Source organism: Thermobia domestica, chromosome 5 (assembly GCF_964235325.1).
Source record: "Thermobia domestica chromosome 5, izTheDome1.hap1.1, whole genome shotgun sequence".
Classification (NCBI taxonomy): domain Eukaryota; kingdom Metazoa; phylum Arthropoda; class Insecta; order Zygentoma; family Lepismatidae; genus Thermobia; species Thermobia domestica.
Window position 1 is genome coordinate 234,998,900 of NC_137458.1, and position 17,015 is coordinate 235,015,914.

Sequence of the window (17,015 nt, forward strand, 5' to 3'; positions counted from 1 at the left end):
AAGCTGACACTGACAGAGTTGCAGGGATTGCGAGATCTAAACATGTTTAACGCGAAGATTTATGTTAAATTCTGGTTTCTGGCATTCTAGGCTTCTACGACAGCTAGAAATGATCTCCAAATCCTAAAGGAATTTCGTCCTCATCCTCAACGTGAGATTGGTGAAGCAACATCACACAAAATGACACGACAACTGTGGTACCTGTCAGAAAATTTGATCCTCCTTAGTCTCTTTGATCCAGAGTTAGACTCTAACACAAAATGAGCTACTGTGAAATCTTCAGCAAAGATAGAAAAAGAAGTTCTATCAATCCGAGCAGAGGTGGATTTGACGATGGTAGAAAGTAAGACATATAGATTTTGTGACAAAAAGAAGCAGAAATATATTTGCTCTTCTTGGCATCCCAGATGGTTTCCTCAGTGAAGACCCTGATGTATGGAATAACAGACATGATTTTAAGGCCGCTAAAGCAATTGTTTGCTCAATAGCAACCACAAACGGTCATGCAGAGTGTGGTGTTGCCATAATACAAGAAGCGACTCAGCCAGTACGCTTTAAGATTGAAGAACAGTTGAAGTATACGATCCAAGTGGTCGAACACAACCGAGAAAAGTTCCCTGTTGAAAGGAAATCAACTTTTCTTCAGGATCACTGATTGCAAACATATATAGGGTTACTCACACTAGGAATATATTGTTCTGTAATAATTCAGTAGAGACTATTCGAAACTTTTGCAGTTACACCGATTGACTGTGAATAACTGACTGTGTGAAAAATATAGAATACTCGAACAATTAGCATTAGGCTTTTACATGGCAAAACTTTAATTTCGTTGAGCTACCTCTAAATATTAAAATTTTTACATCATATTTTGCACATATTATTTCTATATAAAAAGGAAGCTTTTGAGAGGGTCAGAGAGTAAATTGCTTTATTTTGAAATTTCACCATATGTATAAGGACCACCCAAATATATATATATAACCATCTGTAAATACAACGTATCATAGTGTCTTTTCCATGCTGATTGTCTTAATAGCTGGTACAATAAATACTGATTATAATACAATTGACAAATTGCATGTTGTTATAATTATAGGATAACCCTGATCTACTTACCAAACTGTTGAAGTATAGTCCGAAGACTATATATGAATTGGATGAAGTGTTTTTGAATGGTTTTTTGGGTAGCTGGAGGGAGAGGTATAGACGTGAGTTTCATAACGACTTCAAAGATATTAACAGGTTTGTATATTTTCATACCAACAACTATTTTTTTATTTTATTTTTTTAATATTGTGACAAAAAGTACTATTTCAAACTAAAATGGCTGAAAGGAAGGTACTTTCGTGAATGTGTAATATTTTCCTGGAAGACAATATGAACTTCAAAAAATTGTAGAAGCATTTGTATGTAGTCTGTATGTTTGCTGTTAGTATCCATTTTCATCACTATATAAAATAAGACAATCGAAACACTTGAAGCCCCACCGAGAATCGAACACCAACTTTAAGTTTCTTCGTTTTTTTGCCGACCAGTACACATTTAAGCGTTTTTCGCCGTTTGATAACGTAATCGTTATATATAGCTCCCAATTAATTGGATTACATAAATTGTAATTTGTAATAGGCAAAATACAATTTTGAAAGATCCTGAACCGTAGCATAATATTTCTGATCTATTGCAGGGTTCCTACTGGTCAAGGAAGTCAGGGAAAATGGTGCAGGTCAGGGAAACTCAGGGAAAAAGACTGGAAATCAGGGAAAGCCAGAGAAATTTTATAAAATATATTTTTTCTAACATTAATAGTACACCAATTTCAGTTTAGTCAACCATTAATGATCACAGTATGGAACGTTGCTCAGATTTTTATGGATGGTAAGTGGAATGTATATATGAGCAATTGATTATTGTTTGTCTCTATAGAATAAATGTTCTCATATATAAATATTCATCATTATTTGTTCCTTATTTATATGTCAACGTCATCCGACACCTGTCACAAAAGTCAGGAAATTTCCTGCAAAAGGTCAAGGAGAAGTCAGGAAAATAGATTTCTCCAGATCAGTAGGAACCCTGTATTGATTGATCTTCGTATACTGCGTAATATAGACCCTTGATAAATTCAAAGATATTAAGAACACCTCGCGCATAACATATATGAACACTAAATTACTGCTTGCTCGCCACGAGAAAAACCTGTGACGTACAGGATTGTCCGGAAGTGGGCGTACGTTCCCCCCCTGTAGTTTCAACTCTATAGTGTTAGTTATGGTAGAGTGTTTGTACACAGTTACTTTAAAGTCTTAAGAGTCATAAACCTCGGTATGATCACCACCCATATCGTAACACAACTGAATTCTGCGCCAAGTTCTCGCAGATGTTTTGCGGAAATACTGTGGAGTCACGAAGGTGAAGGCGTGTTCCACGGCTGCTCGTAATTCCTGCGTTGTGTCTTACTTGTTGCTTTATAAAACCCCAGGGAGCATTGTCTGGTGTCATCAGATTGCGACTTCTTGGAGACCAGGCAACAGGCATTTTGTTCTGGTGAAAATGCACAACCTCTTCCAATCCAGCGGCCAGGAAACGTCTGATTCAGGTAATTGCGCACGTAAATCGCGAAGAGCACTGGGACTCCATCCTGCTGTATCACAACAGTGTCTTTGATACCAAGCAATATTACCAGACAATGACAAGCAATGTTACCAAATAAATGTGGGTAAAACCTAAATCCGTCAGAAAACACCAATCAGGGGTACACCCACTTCCGGACCACGCTGGAGTTGTATCACATGCTCTCGAGCTGTCGATTTCATTGTTACGAGTAAAGGACTGTTTTATTCGGGCACAAGATATCGTGTGATGATACAAGATTGCCATGTTATGGTAATTGTTAAAATTTTAAGAAAGAAAACTGTTACAAATAATACTGCATTTAACAACACCTATAACAGAAACACGAATAAATAAGTCAAACTATAATAATAATATTGAAATTGACACACAGGGCCGTAACTTGTGGGGCGCAGGGGGGCAACTGCCCCTCCCCCAGGAAAGCTCCCCGCCGTTCGAGGGGAGGCCACCTTAAGACTAATTTTTCTTACTCTATATACGATACGAACATGATTTTAATTGTAAATGAAGCAACAAACAGGTTCACTACATTACATAAACAAAACAGCACACAAAAGGTAAATAAAACAAAAATGAGTCGTGAGCCCATTTCAGTAAAAAATGTCTACTATTAGGGGCATTAGAAATATTTATTCATATAGCTTTGAAATTTGTCAATATTGTCCCCTTAATTAATTTGTCATGTATGGAACGGGCCTAAGGGCGTGCGGGAGAGTCCACAGGCTCCGGTGGCCCACAAAGAGTAAGAGAAAGAATGGAAAGAAGAGGCCTATTTTTGAATTTTGCGGGAGGGCCCAAAACAAGTTTTTCTAGGGGGCCCAAATATTAATGCTTGTCCCCCCTCCCCCAGAAAAAATCTAAGTTACGGCGCTGCCGACACAAGCAGTAAAATGTTGAACTGGCAGTTTACTGCAACAATAAACAACCATTAAATTTCTAATAGCGTGGTCCTATCAATACCTTTCTAACAGCCTCACCGTTCTCTCTAAGTTTGCTATTGTTGGAAGTCAGTAGCATGAAATTATATGTACCTAATTATTTTCTTTAACAGTAATTTGTTTTAACTAATATAGTCGTTTACTTCAATTTGAGTAGTTTCTGAATTAGATTAGTAGAAAATACTGGACACAAGAAGCAGTAGCTCAATTATTTGAAATTGTGATGTTGTTCCCGATTGGTGATTTCCTCTTGAAAATTGTTAAAAGGTCATTATACTGCGAATTCACTGTACCATGCTGGCAACCCTTATTACTGCATCCCTCCTTTAGGAAAGGCCAAGCATAAACCATTTTCCATGCCCAGATTCTGAAAATCGATTTGACCGTCTTTACACTACTACGACATCCATCTGTATAGTTTTCTTGTCACGCGCGGTCTATTCATGAATATTTGAAATACACTACATAATTCATGGTTCTTGTGCTATTTAAATTCTTCCTTAGAATTAGTTATATTTTTCATTACACAATATATTCATTTATTATTGTACACTTAATAATTAGACAGTCATATAAGTCATATACTTGTTTTAATATTTCATATATTTTCAAATAAAATATGAAAATGTATATAATAGTAGGCATACTTACATATAATAGAACGTGTACGAGGATTAGAATTTCTTGTCACATGAAACCAGTATTTGAAGCCATAAATCAAGATAACAATTGATGAACAATCCCAATACTCATTCAGGTACCAGAAGGAATATAAAAGATACCATTTATCGTTTAATATGGTTTAAGAAGATTCAAAGAAAATTAATTAATACAGATGAAATTAACATTACGCTGAATACATTAAAAGATCAATATTAGATCAAGTGAGTTAAATGAAATAAACAAAATCTCATTAAACATTGCATTCATTAAAATAAATATGTACAATTAAACCATTCACTAAAATAAACATACGGCATTACCTAGTATTTAAATTCGTTGTCACAGTTATACAGTATGGAGTTAGTCAATGGAGTTAGTTTTATAAAATAAACATTGGGTTTGTTTAAATAAGCATTGCATCACTATTTGTTACGGACAAAAGAAAATCAGCAGTTGTCAGAAATATTTCAAGGAATTTAATGCGTACTATTGTGTGTATATATAGAAGCTATTATGGTTACCGTACATTGACATTGCCAGTACCAAACTTCATTCACATATCAGTTAGGTTAAGTTCATAGCCAACATAATGTTCCAAAATGTATGTTTAGTTACATACTAAGGAATAAAGTTTACGTTGGGATTCCTATTAGGTTCGTTGTTCGTTCGCAATCTATCAGAGATCGCGGAATACTTAGTGATCTTCGAGGAGGTTCTGTACATTTAAAGTGTATGGTTAAGTTAGCGAGATCACCTATTGAGAAATTATCAGAATGATGTGATACATCTCGAAAATATAATCAATTGTGATTGCTTCGTCTGAAATCTTGAGAGCAAATTCCATCGTTATCTGTTTGTCTGTAATCAGTGGTTAGGTTTGGCATAGTACTTATTCGAAATACATTGATAGATAGTAATGAAACAAAATTGTTACTATTGTTGTAGAATTTCTTCGATCTATTTAGTACATGATTTTTACTAGTTTTCGCATTTGTTCGAGATCTATTATGATGATAATGTCTACTGAATCGATCCTTCCTAGTCAGATTTCTGATTACGGAAGGGATTAAACCGGCCAATATTCATCGCCGGATGGTGGCCGTATACGTGGGAGACTGTTTATGTGACAAGTCAGTGAGAAAGTGGAGTGCCCGTTTTCATGAAGGCCGGCCCGTTTTCATGAGTTTGAGTGATAACCGGAGACAAACACGGTAATCAAGGCCGAACTCTTCGATAAAGTGAACGACCTGAGGAGAAGTGATCGGCGTGTCACAATGCGAATGTTGGCAGTGATGGTGGGGCCAGCGTTGGAACAATGTAAACATTGTGCACGATAAGGGTTACCGGAAGGTGTGCGCGCGGTAAGTTTCGAAGAAGCTCAGAGAACCGCAAAAGGAATTGCGTATGAGGCTAGAACTGCAACACCTGTTCCGGTATCATGAAGATCCCTGGAGCAGATCGTCTCCAGTGACGAGAGCTAGAGACAAAGAGAGACAGCATGCAATAGAAGCATGCGTCGTCACCTCCCCCTAAAAAGTTCAAAGCTGTGCCCTCAGCAGGCAAGGTGATGCTTACCGTCTTTTTCGACGTCCGAGGTCCGATACTCATCGAATTTCTTGAGCACGGAAAAACCATTAACAGTGACGTGTACTGTGAAACACTTCGTGGTCTACACAAGTCCATCAAGAGCAAACGGTCTGGTGTGCTCACGGAGGGGGTGATTCTACTCCACTATAACACTTGTCCACACGTCTCACAGGTCACACAAAATGTACTGGACAAGTTCAAGTGGGAGCAGCTTGATCATCTACCCTACAGCTCGCACATGTCACCTTGCGTCTTCCGTCTGTTTGGTGCGAAAAAAAAAAAAAAAAAAAACTGAAAGGCAAGCGCTTCAATTTGGACGACGAACTGGATATAGTGAAGGACTGTCTGCTTTCAGAGCCACAGGAATTGTGGGAACATTGAATTCTTCGGCTCGTAAAATGTGGGGTAATTGTGTTCAGGCCTCTGATAATTATTTATTTTTGAATGAAAACGTCGATTATACCAAGAGTGTCGTTTCGTACCTTTCCAGTTGAACACTCCTCGTATATATATATATAGAGAGAGAGGGGTCCAAAAATGTACCACTGTTTGCAAGTCCATATCTCGTGACAATTTTTGGCACTGAAGGAAGGTTATGATGTGTGTGCGAATGACCACCAACAGCTTCTGGTGTCCATGGTACCCATGACCACCAACGCCCATGATGCCGTACTGCACACCGAACTATGGCTGTTAGTGTATATTACGTAATAGCACACATGACTATGATTTTTTCACGTAGCTTGTCGTTTATTGGTGATGTTTGCCGATACACGTCATTCTTGACGGTCCCCTAGAGGTAAAAGTTCAGAAGTGTCAAACCGAGGTTTGTACTCAACAATCTCTCTTTAACCAACCCACCTCCCGGGTTGAGTTGAATCGAGGTATAGCTGTGACCGTTCGATAGTACTAGGGTGGGGCCTCCTTTTGTTGCATGTAAAAAAGTTCATCACCATACGGGTTTTGGATGGTAGGCAAAATCCTTGTCTGAAGCATATCAAGATACGTCTTACTAGTTACGGTACCCTCGAAGAAGAAGGGATAAATCAAATCATGCACTGATGGACCACACCACATACCAACCCCCGGTAGATTAACTTCCGTATCTACATGAGCGTGAGGATTTTTAAGAGCCTAGTAGACAAAATTGTGGCGGTTCATAGTACCGTTAAGTTTGAATAGTGCCTCATCAGTCCACATAAACTTCCTTACAAATTCCGCATCCTCGCCAACTATGTACTGAAACCATTCACAGTACCCCATCCTTCGATGCGATATATGACACAGACTGACTTTTCGATATGAAGTGATTTTCCCTAGGATTGTCTTGTGTTGTAATTGTGTACGGATATCATCATCATCATTAGGTATTCTGCCGTTATTGGCAGGTCATTTGCTGCAACTGAGAAGCTTCCATGCTCTACAGTCTTCCGCTAACCTGTACGGATATAATAAAAATAATGAGTGAGTTTCGTTTCATAGGGTGAAACTACGGTGGAGTTCCAAACTACGCGAATTCGATACTCAAACTTCAAGTAGCATATCGATAACTACTTCAATAGAGGAATAAGATCAAAGATAGAACCTGTTTCGTGGATGCTGAATCCATACCTAAAAGCCATTAGTCGCTAACTTATTGTTTTTGCTGTACGAAAATAAGTCTTCAAACCGGAAGTACTAAATTTCAGGCACTTCTGGTTTTGATAGATTTTGCGGTAAATGGTAGAGACGTTGAATCGCTTCCCTCTAGTACCGTTTTGTTCTTTGGCGACCAATGTTAAAACCGGAAATGGTTTGTTTCTGCTACATCCGGTTTGAGAAAACAGTTAACAGAGATGTAATCTACTCGTGGGACGCTGAATCTATTAAAAAAAAAAAAACTTGTCGATATCTCTTGCCATTTTTGCTCTGATATCTACCAACAGAGAAACGAACGGACGAACATAGCCGTTCTATAAGGCTTCTGACATGTATGCGTAGCATAGTTTGAGGCCGCGATGGCTCAGTGGTAGAGCTTTCACCTCTGGTGCATGGGGTCCTTGGTTCGATCCCATCTCGCGCTAAGTGAGCTTTGTGGTGGACAAACACCGTGTGCATGGGTTTTCTCGGGGTTCTCCCACTTTCCTCATTCCACCATTTCATTCATTTCTCATCATCGCCGTCTCCTTTAGCCTAGCCGGCATAATCGTGGGACGTAAAACTTAAAAGATTTCATTTCATTTTCATTTCATTTTGTAGCATAGTTTGAAAGTATAGTAATAATAATAGCAGCTAAGGTGTATATAAACCAATTTTATACAAGAATTTTACAAAAGAATAAATATTTTTTTTCTTTAATTATTAGCATAATTCGATTAATTGAGATTGGCAATACTGATTCAGAAGTCAGTCGTTTTCATTGTGTCAAGAGGTTTATTTGTGTCTAAAGTGAGTGTCTTAGTGCTCCATGCTATCAACTTGAAGCAGGTCATTACTTCAGGTATTATTTCGTGCAATATATTTTCTTGTTCTGTATTGATTTGTTTTTTGTTAGTTGATAATTGTATTTAATTTTACAATAATGGATTGGAGCCGATGTATTATTTGCATTTCAGGGTAAGGTGAACTTGTATGCCCGTAAAACGATGAGGGTTACGCAGATTTTTGTTCATTATTTAATATAGTTGTCAACTCTGAAAAACAAAATTCATCAACCACTCATAATCCTCAAAACAGATGTAGAATAGTTGTGTTTTAAACATTGAAATATATAACTGAATCTGACAAAAATACTGGTCAGTTGACAACCCTAATATTCGAAAGGTGTCAAGAAATAGATTAATTGCAAAGCAAAAGCCAAAATCAAACACCGTGTGCGTGGGTTTCCTTGGAGTTCTCCCGTTTCCTCCTGCTTTCTTCATTCATTTCTCATCCTCAACGTGGCCTTGCCAGCATAAGCGTGGGACGTAAAACTCAAAGATTTCATTTCATTTTCATTTTTCAAAAGCCAAAATGCAGATATCATAGGTAATAGAGAAGTATTAAAAGATAACAAAGCAAAAAGACCTAAGTCTTGTCGATTAAAAGCGTTCTCCGATTTACATTGTTAGAGCTTGAAACAATACGGGGACGTCGACGAAACAAATGCCAAGGTGATGATAGTGTGAATGTTCGTAAATTGAAACGGGCATTTACAGCAATTCCAAAGACTGTTCTCGGTGATAAATGTATCTTTTGCATGAAAACACCGGAGCATCTATGTTTGGCCCTAAATCTTGATCAGAGTTTTAAAATATGGCAACAGAGTTGGTTACTTACTTGCTCGAATTGTTGGAGGTGATCTTGGTTGCTTTTGAAACCAAACACCTCAGTACCTGCCTCAATTCTTATAAAAGCAAGTACCCTGGTTTATGCCCGTTTACTCAGCAAAAATTTTTGAATGGCCCCTACCTAAGGACCCGTGGACCCTGGATCAGGGTCAGTGACTTAGGGGTACAAGAACCACCTCATTAAATTTTTGAAATTACCGAATTTAAGAATTTGGGATGGTAGTATAGGACCGGGTTATGTATTTCTGTAAGTTTTAATGGTCCATTAGTTTCCTTTCATGAGTAAGAAATTGCCAAATATTCAACTTTGGGAAGTTTTTGACCTATTTTATCCTCTTTGATGAGGCTTTGTCAAGTTACGTGGTTATGTAGATGAACATAGCTGTTCATTCTCCGTCATAGAACGTGAGTATATTGATGGCCCTCTTAAATTTGGAAGGGGAATATATAGTACCCTTGGGAATTGTCAATAATAATAATAATTTTAATCTATAACTTTGTAAATTTTGGTGGTCCAGCTTATTCCCTTCTATACGTAAGAAATTGCCAAAATATTCGTATTCCAATATGCCCACCATGGGGTCGATTATTGAACTAAAATATCGTTTTTGATGAGACTTTATTACGTTATATGGTTGAGTACAAGAGTCTGTTCTAGAACTAAAGAATAGAATTGTGTAAATTTTGGTAATCCACGTTGTTTTCTTCTATGGGCAAAAAATTGTCAAAATTGAAATTTGGGAGTTTGTGACCTACTTTATCTTCCAAGCTGTGGTTTTATTGCAACATATGATTATATGAGCGAATACAAGACGTCGCTGTCTGCTGAGTGCCGGGTCATGTCGGCATCCGAGGATACGAACGTGCTGACACAAATGTCAAGCACGCCACCTTGGCCGGGCTTGCATTGGAGCATAGCCTTCCTTTCTCCGATCTCTATAGCTGTTTCCATACCTTGATGCACTCTTATTGGCAAGCAGACTGGGACCAGGGAAATGAAAATAAACTTCATGTAGTTAAACCACGCCTTGGAGAATGGCATACATCAGCTCGCTCTGGTCGTCGAGATGAAGTGCTCCTGACGCGTTTATGTATCTGAGACTCTCATCTGACGCATAGTTATTTGTTCTGTGGTTTGAATCGTTCGTATTGTGAGGAATGTATTGTCCCGCGGAGTATTCGGCACATTCTTGTCGAATGTCCTGAATATTCAGATCTGAGAGGGGTCAGGGATTGCTGCGTACACTTGACTGTGTATTAGGCAATGATATTGATATTGTTGACCGTGTACTTGCTGTAGTGCTCACGTTCTCTGAGTTTTTTAGTCTTTTTTTATTATTCTTGCTGCATTTTCATCTTTTATTCTTTTGATTGTTTATTACTATTAATTATTGTTATATATTTTCTCTAATGCGGTATTATTATTATTTCTTGTTATTCTTATATTATTTTCTCTCTTCTTACTATTATTTCTGTTTATTATTAATGTTATATATAATTGTTATTCTCATTTCTTTTTTCCATTTTTGGGTTTTTATATCCATTTCGCAGCATTTTTTCTTATATTTTAATATATTCGTTTTTAAATTTTATTTATGACAGTCCGTATTTTTAAGCAGTCGTGTTGATCGTGACGGGGACAAATATCCTAGTTGCTGACGTCCCCATTAAAATTTAATCAATCAATCAAAGTGGTTATAACGGAAGATGACTCATAATAATAGTTTACTTGGTTTGAAACTAGCATTGTTATCAATGGATCATTCCGAAATGTTCCATTTATATTTCTAGATTTCAGATTTGTTTGTGAGATTTTTTTTTCCTTCGAATTTAGAATTTGCTTTACAAATATTGAATATTTGTATATTAAACAGTGGTATATTAAGCATTAGTTTCGCATGCTGTTATTGAGCCGCTCTGTTATGATACTGTTTCAACAAAAGATTTTCATATACTTTGAATACTTATTTATCATTTACAAATACCTGTTTTTTTTTTTAATGTCAGAAAAAGAAGAAAAAAATATATGTTTTATGTATTTAATGCTAATTTCTTAGTTACATATTTTGTACTTTAATTCTTTTTTTTTTTTTTTTTTTTTTTTTTTTTTTTTTTTTTTCAGTGCTGAGTTTGCACTCTTTAATGCTGCGTATAAAGGAGCCATTTCATGCGTTACAACCCTAATAGAAAATGGAACTAATCCTTGTTGCGTATGTGGGAGCAAACTGCCGATACATAAAGCAATACAAGAAGGACATACAGAGTAAGTATCCTAAACATATACCTTATTGTATGTATAAATATAACAAGTGAATTTCGTTTCACAGTGTGGAACTACGATAGACTTTCAAACTATGCGAATTCAATACTCAAACTTGAAATAGTACATCTATAACTACAGGTTGCAATAGAGGAATAAGATCAAAGGTAGAACCTGTTCCTCGGATGCTGAACACATATGAAAAGATAGTCCTTGCTCTCGCTCTCTCTTATTGTTTTGGCTGTATTGAACTTAACATTGAAATCGGAAAGGCTAATTGATGATCATCAGTTTCTGTTGCAATAAAATTTATATATATTGCAAAATTTATATATATTGAATATATACTGCTATTTCCGTTTCATCCATTATGCGGTCAGTGTTGTAACCGAAAAATCTTATATTTTTACCACGTCCGGTTTCAACAGATAGATTAAAGTCGAGACAAAAGTCGTTCTTGGGACGCTGAATCTGACTCAAGAAACCGTTTTTCAAAATTTCCTACCGTTTTTGCTCCATGGAAATTAATATTGAAATCAGACTTAACTGTAAATTTCAGCCGTTTCCGTAGAGTGTTGCGGGTTGTGAAAGTATGTTCTCTTGAGACGCTGAATCGATTACAAAAAGCAGCTTGTCGCTATCAACTACCGTTTCTATTCTGTAGGGATCAACGTTGAAACCAGAAATGGTTGATTTCTTCCATTTACGTTTTAAATAAAGAATTAATAGAGGAGATGGAACATATTCCTGAATCGATTTGGATGCTTCTTGATATCTTGTACCATTTTGCTCTATGGAAATCAGTAATAGAAACAGAAGTAGTAGTAAATTTGAGCGACTCCTGGTTTCGGTAGAATGTTATAGGTAATGACGATATGTTCTTTTGAGACGATGTATCGTTTGCAAAAAAACTGCCTGATGCTATCTATTAACGTCTTCGTTCTATGTCGATGAACGTTGATACCGGAAATTGTTAATTTAAACCACTTCCGGTTCAAATAGAGGGTTAACGGAGGAGATGGAACCTATTCCTAGATGCTGAATCGATAGCAAGAATGGCTTCTCGATATATCTTATCGTTTTTGCTCTGATACCTGTAGACAGACTGACAGAGGACGGACGGACGAACATAGCCGTTCTATAAGACTTCCGACACTTATGCATAGCATAGTTTGGAAGTCTAATAAAGTACGCTTTTTGCTTGTTTACATTATTGGTGTTTTAACGAGTTAGTTGTAAGAGTAACAAACCACTACTGTGATAAGCTGTACATGATAGAAAGTTTGAATCTAAAATTAGAAGTTCCTTTTTAATGAAAGAAACATAAGAGGATTCAGGTTCTGTTGATGTGGCTTCGTGTTGAAACCTATATTGATTGTGGTATATTTCCTTACCCATTATATAAAAACTGACTCTCTATAAGACGTGTGTGTGTGTATGTGTCTTCAGATTTTCGCATAGAAAGAAGTCACCTAGAACCATCAAATTTTATACCAGATAAGTCGTCATCAGATCTAATTATGTATGAAGGCGATTTTAATTTTCCGCTTGAGGGAAGATTAGAAGGGGGTCAAAATGTGTGCATAAAAAGAGAGGATTAATACCCAGGGCGACTGATATAAGTGTTGGTGGACTAGTATGAGGCGAAAGTGTATTGGTATACGAACTTTTCCCTCATAACTATTCCGTCTATCAATACAAAACTTGGTACAGTCATTTCTTATCCCCTATAGTATTTTTCGAGATACTTTTCGATTGTGTGTTTTTACCCGGAGCCACTCCAGGGAGGTCCAAAGTTGATGGGAGGGATTTCTGAAGGGATCTCCAATTTACCCTGTCCAAGTACGTTATAAACCCCAATACATAGCACCTCTGGAAAACTTGTTTCATGCTGAAGAGAATGAACTATAAGCCATGACTTTCCAATGAGTAGTGTTGATGCAATAGATATTTCACTGCGAGTCCACGATTTTCTTTATACTAACAGGATTAATGGTCCCAGGGACTTAGTTCGTTGTCCATAGCACCTAATTTTTTTTGTGCATGAACATATCTTTGTTATGTTTATCGAATGGACTACGTTTGATTCGGATGTCCGAATGACAGGTTCATGTCCTTTCCTTGTTAGAAAATTAGAAAAGATCAGGGAACTCTGTTAACAGTCAGGAAATTTCGAAGAATGAGGTTTTATAAGCATTTAAAATTAAAATTCTAAGATTATTTCAGATGTTGTTGAGTGCTTATTTTTTTAAAAGCCAATTTCAAACTTAGAAACTTACGTGTGTTTTCCATTAATGATGTTCAACATACGTATGTTCTATAGTTATGCGCATTATCTTTCGCTTTTACTTGTGCATTGGATTATCATATTGGTGAATCATCCACAAGATGCAGTTGGATCAACGATCTAATGGTAAAGTCTTTTCAATTCACGCATAATTCCAACCTTCTTCCGTTTTCATTCCCACTAATTTCGATTTCATCGGAATTCCTTGTCATGCATTAAGTGATGGCAGCTAATCACGCAAATGAAAGGATTTTGGAATACGGTTCCTCGGATTTGACCTTTTGTGGCTTCATTGTAATGTATTTTAATTCGCAAATAGATTTATTTCAGAAGTGCTTATAAGTTTAAGAAAACTGCTGATAAAATTGCACATCAGCGTATGGATTGGGTCAATACTCAATGGATAGCCGGACTAATTTCATCGGACTCTTGATCTTTATATATAGAATACGTCTTTAGATACCATAGTGTACTTTCTACTTTGAACTTATGATGCAATATTTGTTAATTATACATTTATAGGTACATATTTAATAATTTCATCAATAGTTGTAATGATGTATTAATAATGATGTATCTCATACGTTTGAAGAAAATATTGTTTATTCTCATTTTAAAATTATTATAACATTAGAAATCCATTTTCTGTCTCATTAATCGTTCCTTGAGCCAAATTTTTGTATACTTTTTCAGTGCCAATACGAAATGTTCAATGTATTATGAAGCAATATTCTTTCAGACAAGACGCATATATATATATATATATATATATATATATATATATATATATATATATATATATATATATATATAAATGTAACTGGAATGTAGCCTTTGAGAGGGGGGTACAAAAACTGTTCTCGAAATTGGAGGGTGTGCCATGGGGACACCCCTTCTAGACCCCTTTCCAAAAATACGTAACAAAAGCTGAATTTCTTTATGAATTCTCAGTGAAGTAGAAGAAAAGGAAAAGGGACGGTTAGAATTTGCTATTCAAATCATCGTAAAATAATAATTTGTTTCCAGTACACTGTGGAAGTAACGAAGTTTCATAATATGCAAATTATTATTATTATTATTATTATTATTATTATTATTATTATTATTATTATTATTATTATTATTATTATTAAATATTGACATCTTCATACCTTTACTGTAGGGAAAAAAAGTAGATGGGATCTCCATCAGGTTTATATGTTGCTGTTCTATAGCTTGTTTCGTGGCAAAATTCTTGGGTTTTGGAACCAGGGAAGCAAACCGGTTCCCTTTTGCTGATGCTTCATTATTACGTGTTACATTGAATGAAGGAAACTGATCAAAGTGTAATGACATACATCAATGCTCATTGCTGCTAAAGATATCAAAGCGTTCAAGCTTATGTCCACAGAGGGTAAGATTGGAAGGAAAATGCAGGTTCAACGTAACAAAGTAGCATGCACTTTCGTTTCTTGGTTATTGTCACCATACATTAGAAGTGAACTAATTCAGACACAAATGTACGAACGTGGAATACCGTAAAATTAATTTTAGACATACTGTAAATTAAGTTTAAATGAATTTGGAAGTGTTGGATATTGGTACTTCTTTCTGCATAAAACAATAGTTTGTTGAAAGTTTAGGAAAGTTATATAACATTTTTACGAACTCAGGTGGCAAATCTGGTGTTGATTGTTTCGTTTACTGTAACAATTGTAGAATTGTCGCAAAGAAAAGTGGAGAGGGGAAGAGAATGGTGAAAGTGTCTTTACCCTCACCGTGAAATGATGTCCTAAAGATCTGAAAGTGTGTTCCTTAACAATTCCTCAATATCCATCTCCTGGGAACAGTTCCTTAAAGGCAAACTAGTTACTTTGCCTTTGTCTCGATGTAACTAGTTCATGTTGAAAGCAAGAAGTAGTCTGAAGGTGCTACATCATGAGAATAAAGAAGATGGACTGGGGTTCATAGCTATCTTATGCACAAAGATTATTATTTCTGTAGCTTAGTATATAAGTGAGTAGAGAAATATATATATATAGATTCTGCTCATGTGCCATGGAAACAATTTCAGCACCTAAGACTGAGCAGCTTTTACAAATTTTTGAGTTTTATGTTGTTGCTGTTTTTGTTTTGTTTGTTTTTATAAATACGTTCCAGATCTATTAATTTTTTCTAGATTTATTAGATATTATTATGAAAAATGTCAATATCTGTAAAAATAAGAATGAAAATCAGTGATGAAAAACCTGCTTGAATTATCATTCTATATACCGATTAATTATTCCGCCATATTTTAGTTCGCTTTACCTTATTTGGAGATCGCTGACGCACTGGATAACGTGCTTTTTGTACAACAGCTCTTCCCTTGGTGAGTCCGTTCCTTTTTATTCCTTGATGTTTCTATTCTTTTTCTTCCTGTTTTTAACCTCCGTGACCAAGACTCCAGGGGAGAGTCGAAAGCTTGAAACTATAAAAATTTAGGAATTACAGAAATCTGTAAGTAGAACGATAGTTAGAATCCCTGAGCGTGGTTTTGCAATGTCTGCTTGAATTATTTTCCGAAATTAATAATGAGATGAGTGGATTTAAGGACGCTGTTGAAAACCAGTCAGGGTGTAATTCGAACTCAGGATCCTAACATTATAAAGCGAGGAAACAAGCCATTTACGTAGTCTCTCTGTGCAGAATTATCTAAAATGTGTTTTCCGAATGTTGGACAAGAGCACAATTTCCTTGCTTGGCACTGATGACATTTTTGTAAGTACATTTGTGGATAGTGGTAATACACTTTGTGGTGGACAAACACCGTGTGCGTGGGTTTCCTTGGGGTTCTCCCGTTTTCTTTCACTTTCTTCATTCCACCATTTCATTCATTTCTCATCATTACCGTCTCTTTTAGCCTAACCGGCATAATCGTGGGACGTAAAACTCAAAGATTTCATTTCATTTCAAAGATATTGGTAATACCTACTGACAGCAACCACGTGTTATCCTCCCCTTCTTGTTAATAGCAGTAAGTAATATATCATGTGCAACAACCTGATAATATCATATATTTTTGTTAGAAATTGTAGCCCCGCGTGGCGTAGTCGCTAACACTCTCGCTTTTGGTGCTAGCGGTCTCGGGTTCGATCCCGTTGGGGGCACTTGGTTGAAAAAGTGTAACAGCTTTTTCAGGCCAGCCATCTTGAGTGAGATTTTTCCTGGATTTCCCTCATTCACACCAGGCGAATACCGGGATGGTACCTAACATAAAGGTCCCAGACTGCTTCCTTCCTTCCCTTTCATCGCATAGTGTAATTGCCGAGGAACGTCATCCCTCATGTACGTGAGGGGCTAAATGGCCTTAGATGCCG

At 36.5% G+C, this 17,015-nt stretch overlaps 1 protein-coding gene across 2 annotated transcripts in view; it reads left to right on the forward strand.

Annotated features, from left to right (window-relative positions):
* Nucleotides 1–17,015, forward strand: part of LOC145686457 (uncharacterized) — a 114,569-nt gene that overhangs the window by 48,210 nt on the left and 49,344 nt on the right. For both annotated transcript variants that reach the window (XM_081759773.1, XM_081759774.1), the window contains exons 6-7: nucleotides 1,100–1,245; nucleotides 11,253–11,393. In XM_081759773.1, the coding sequence (XP_081615899.1) occupies nucleotides 1,100–1,245; nucleotides 11,253–11,393 (287 nt within the window). The remainder of the gene's footprint in view (nucleotides 1–1,099; nucleotides 1,246–11,252; nucleotides 11,394–17,015) is intronic.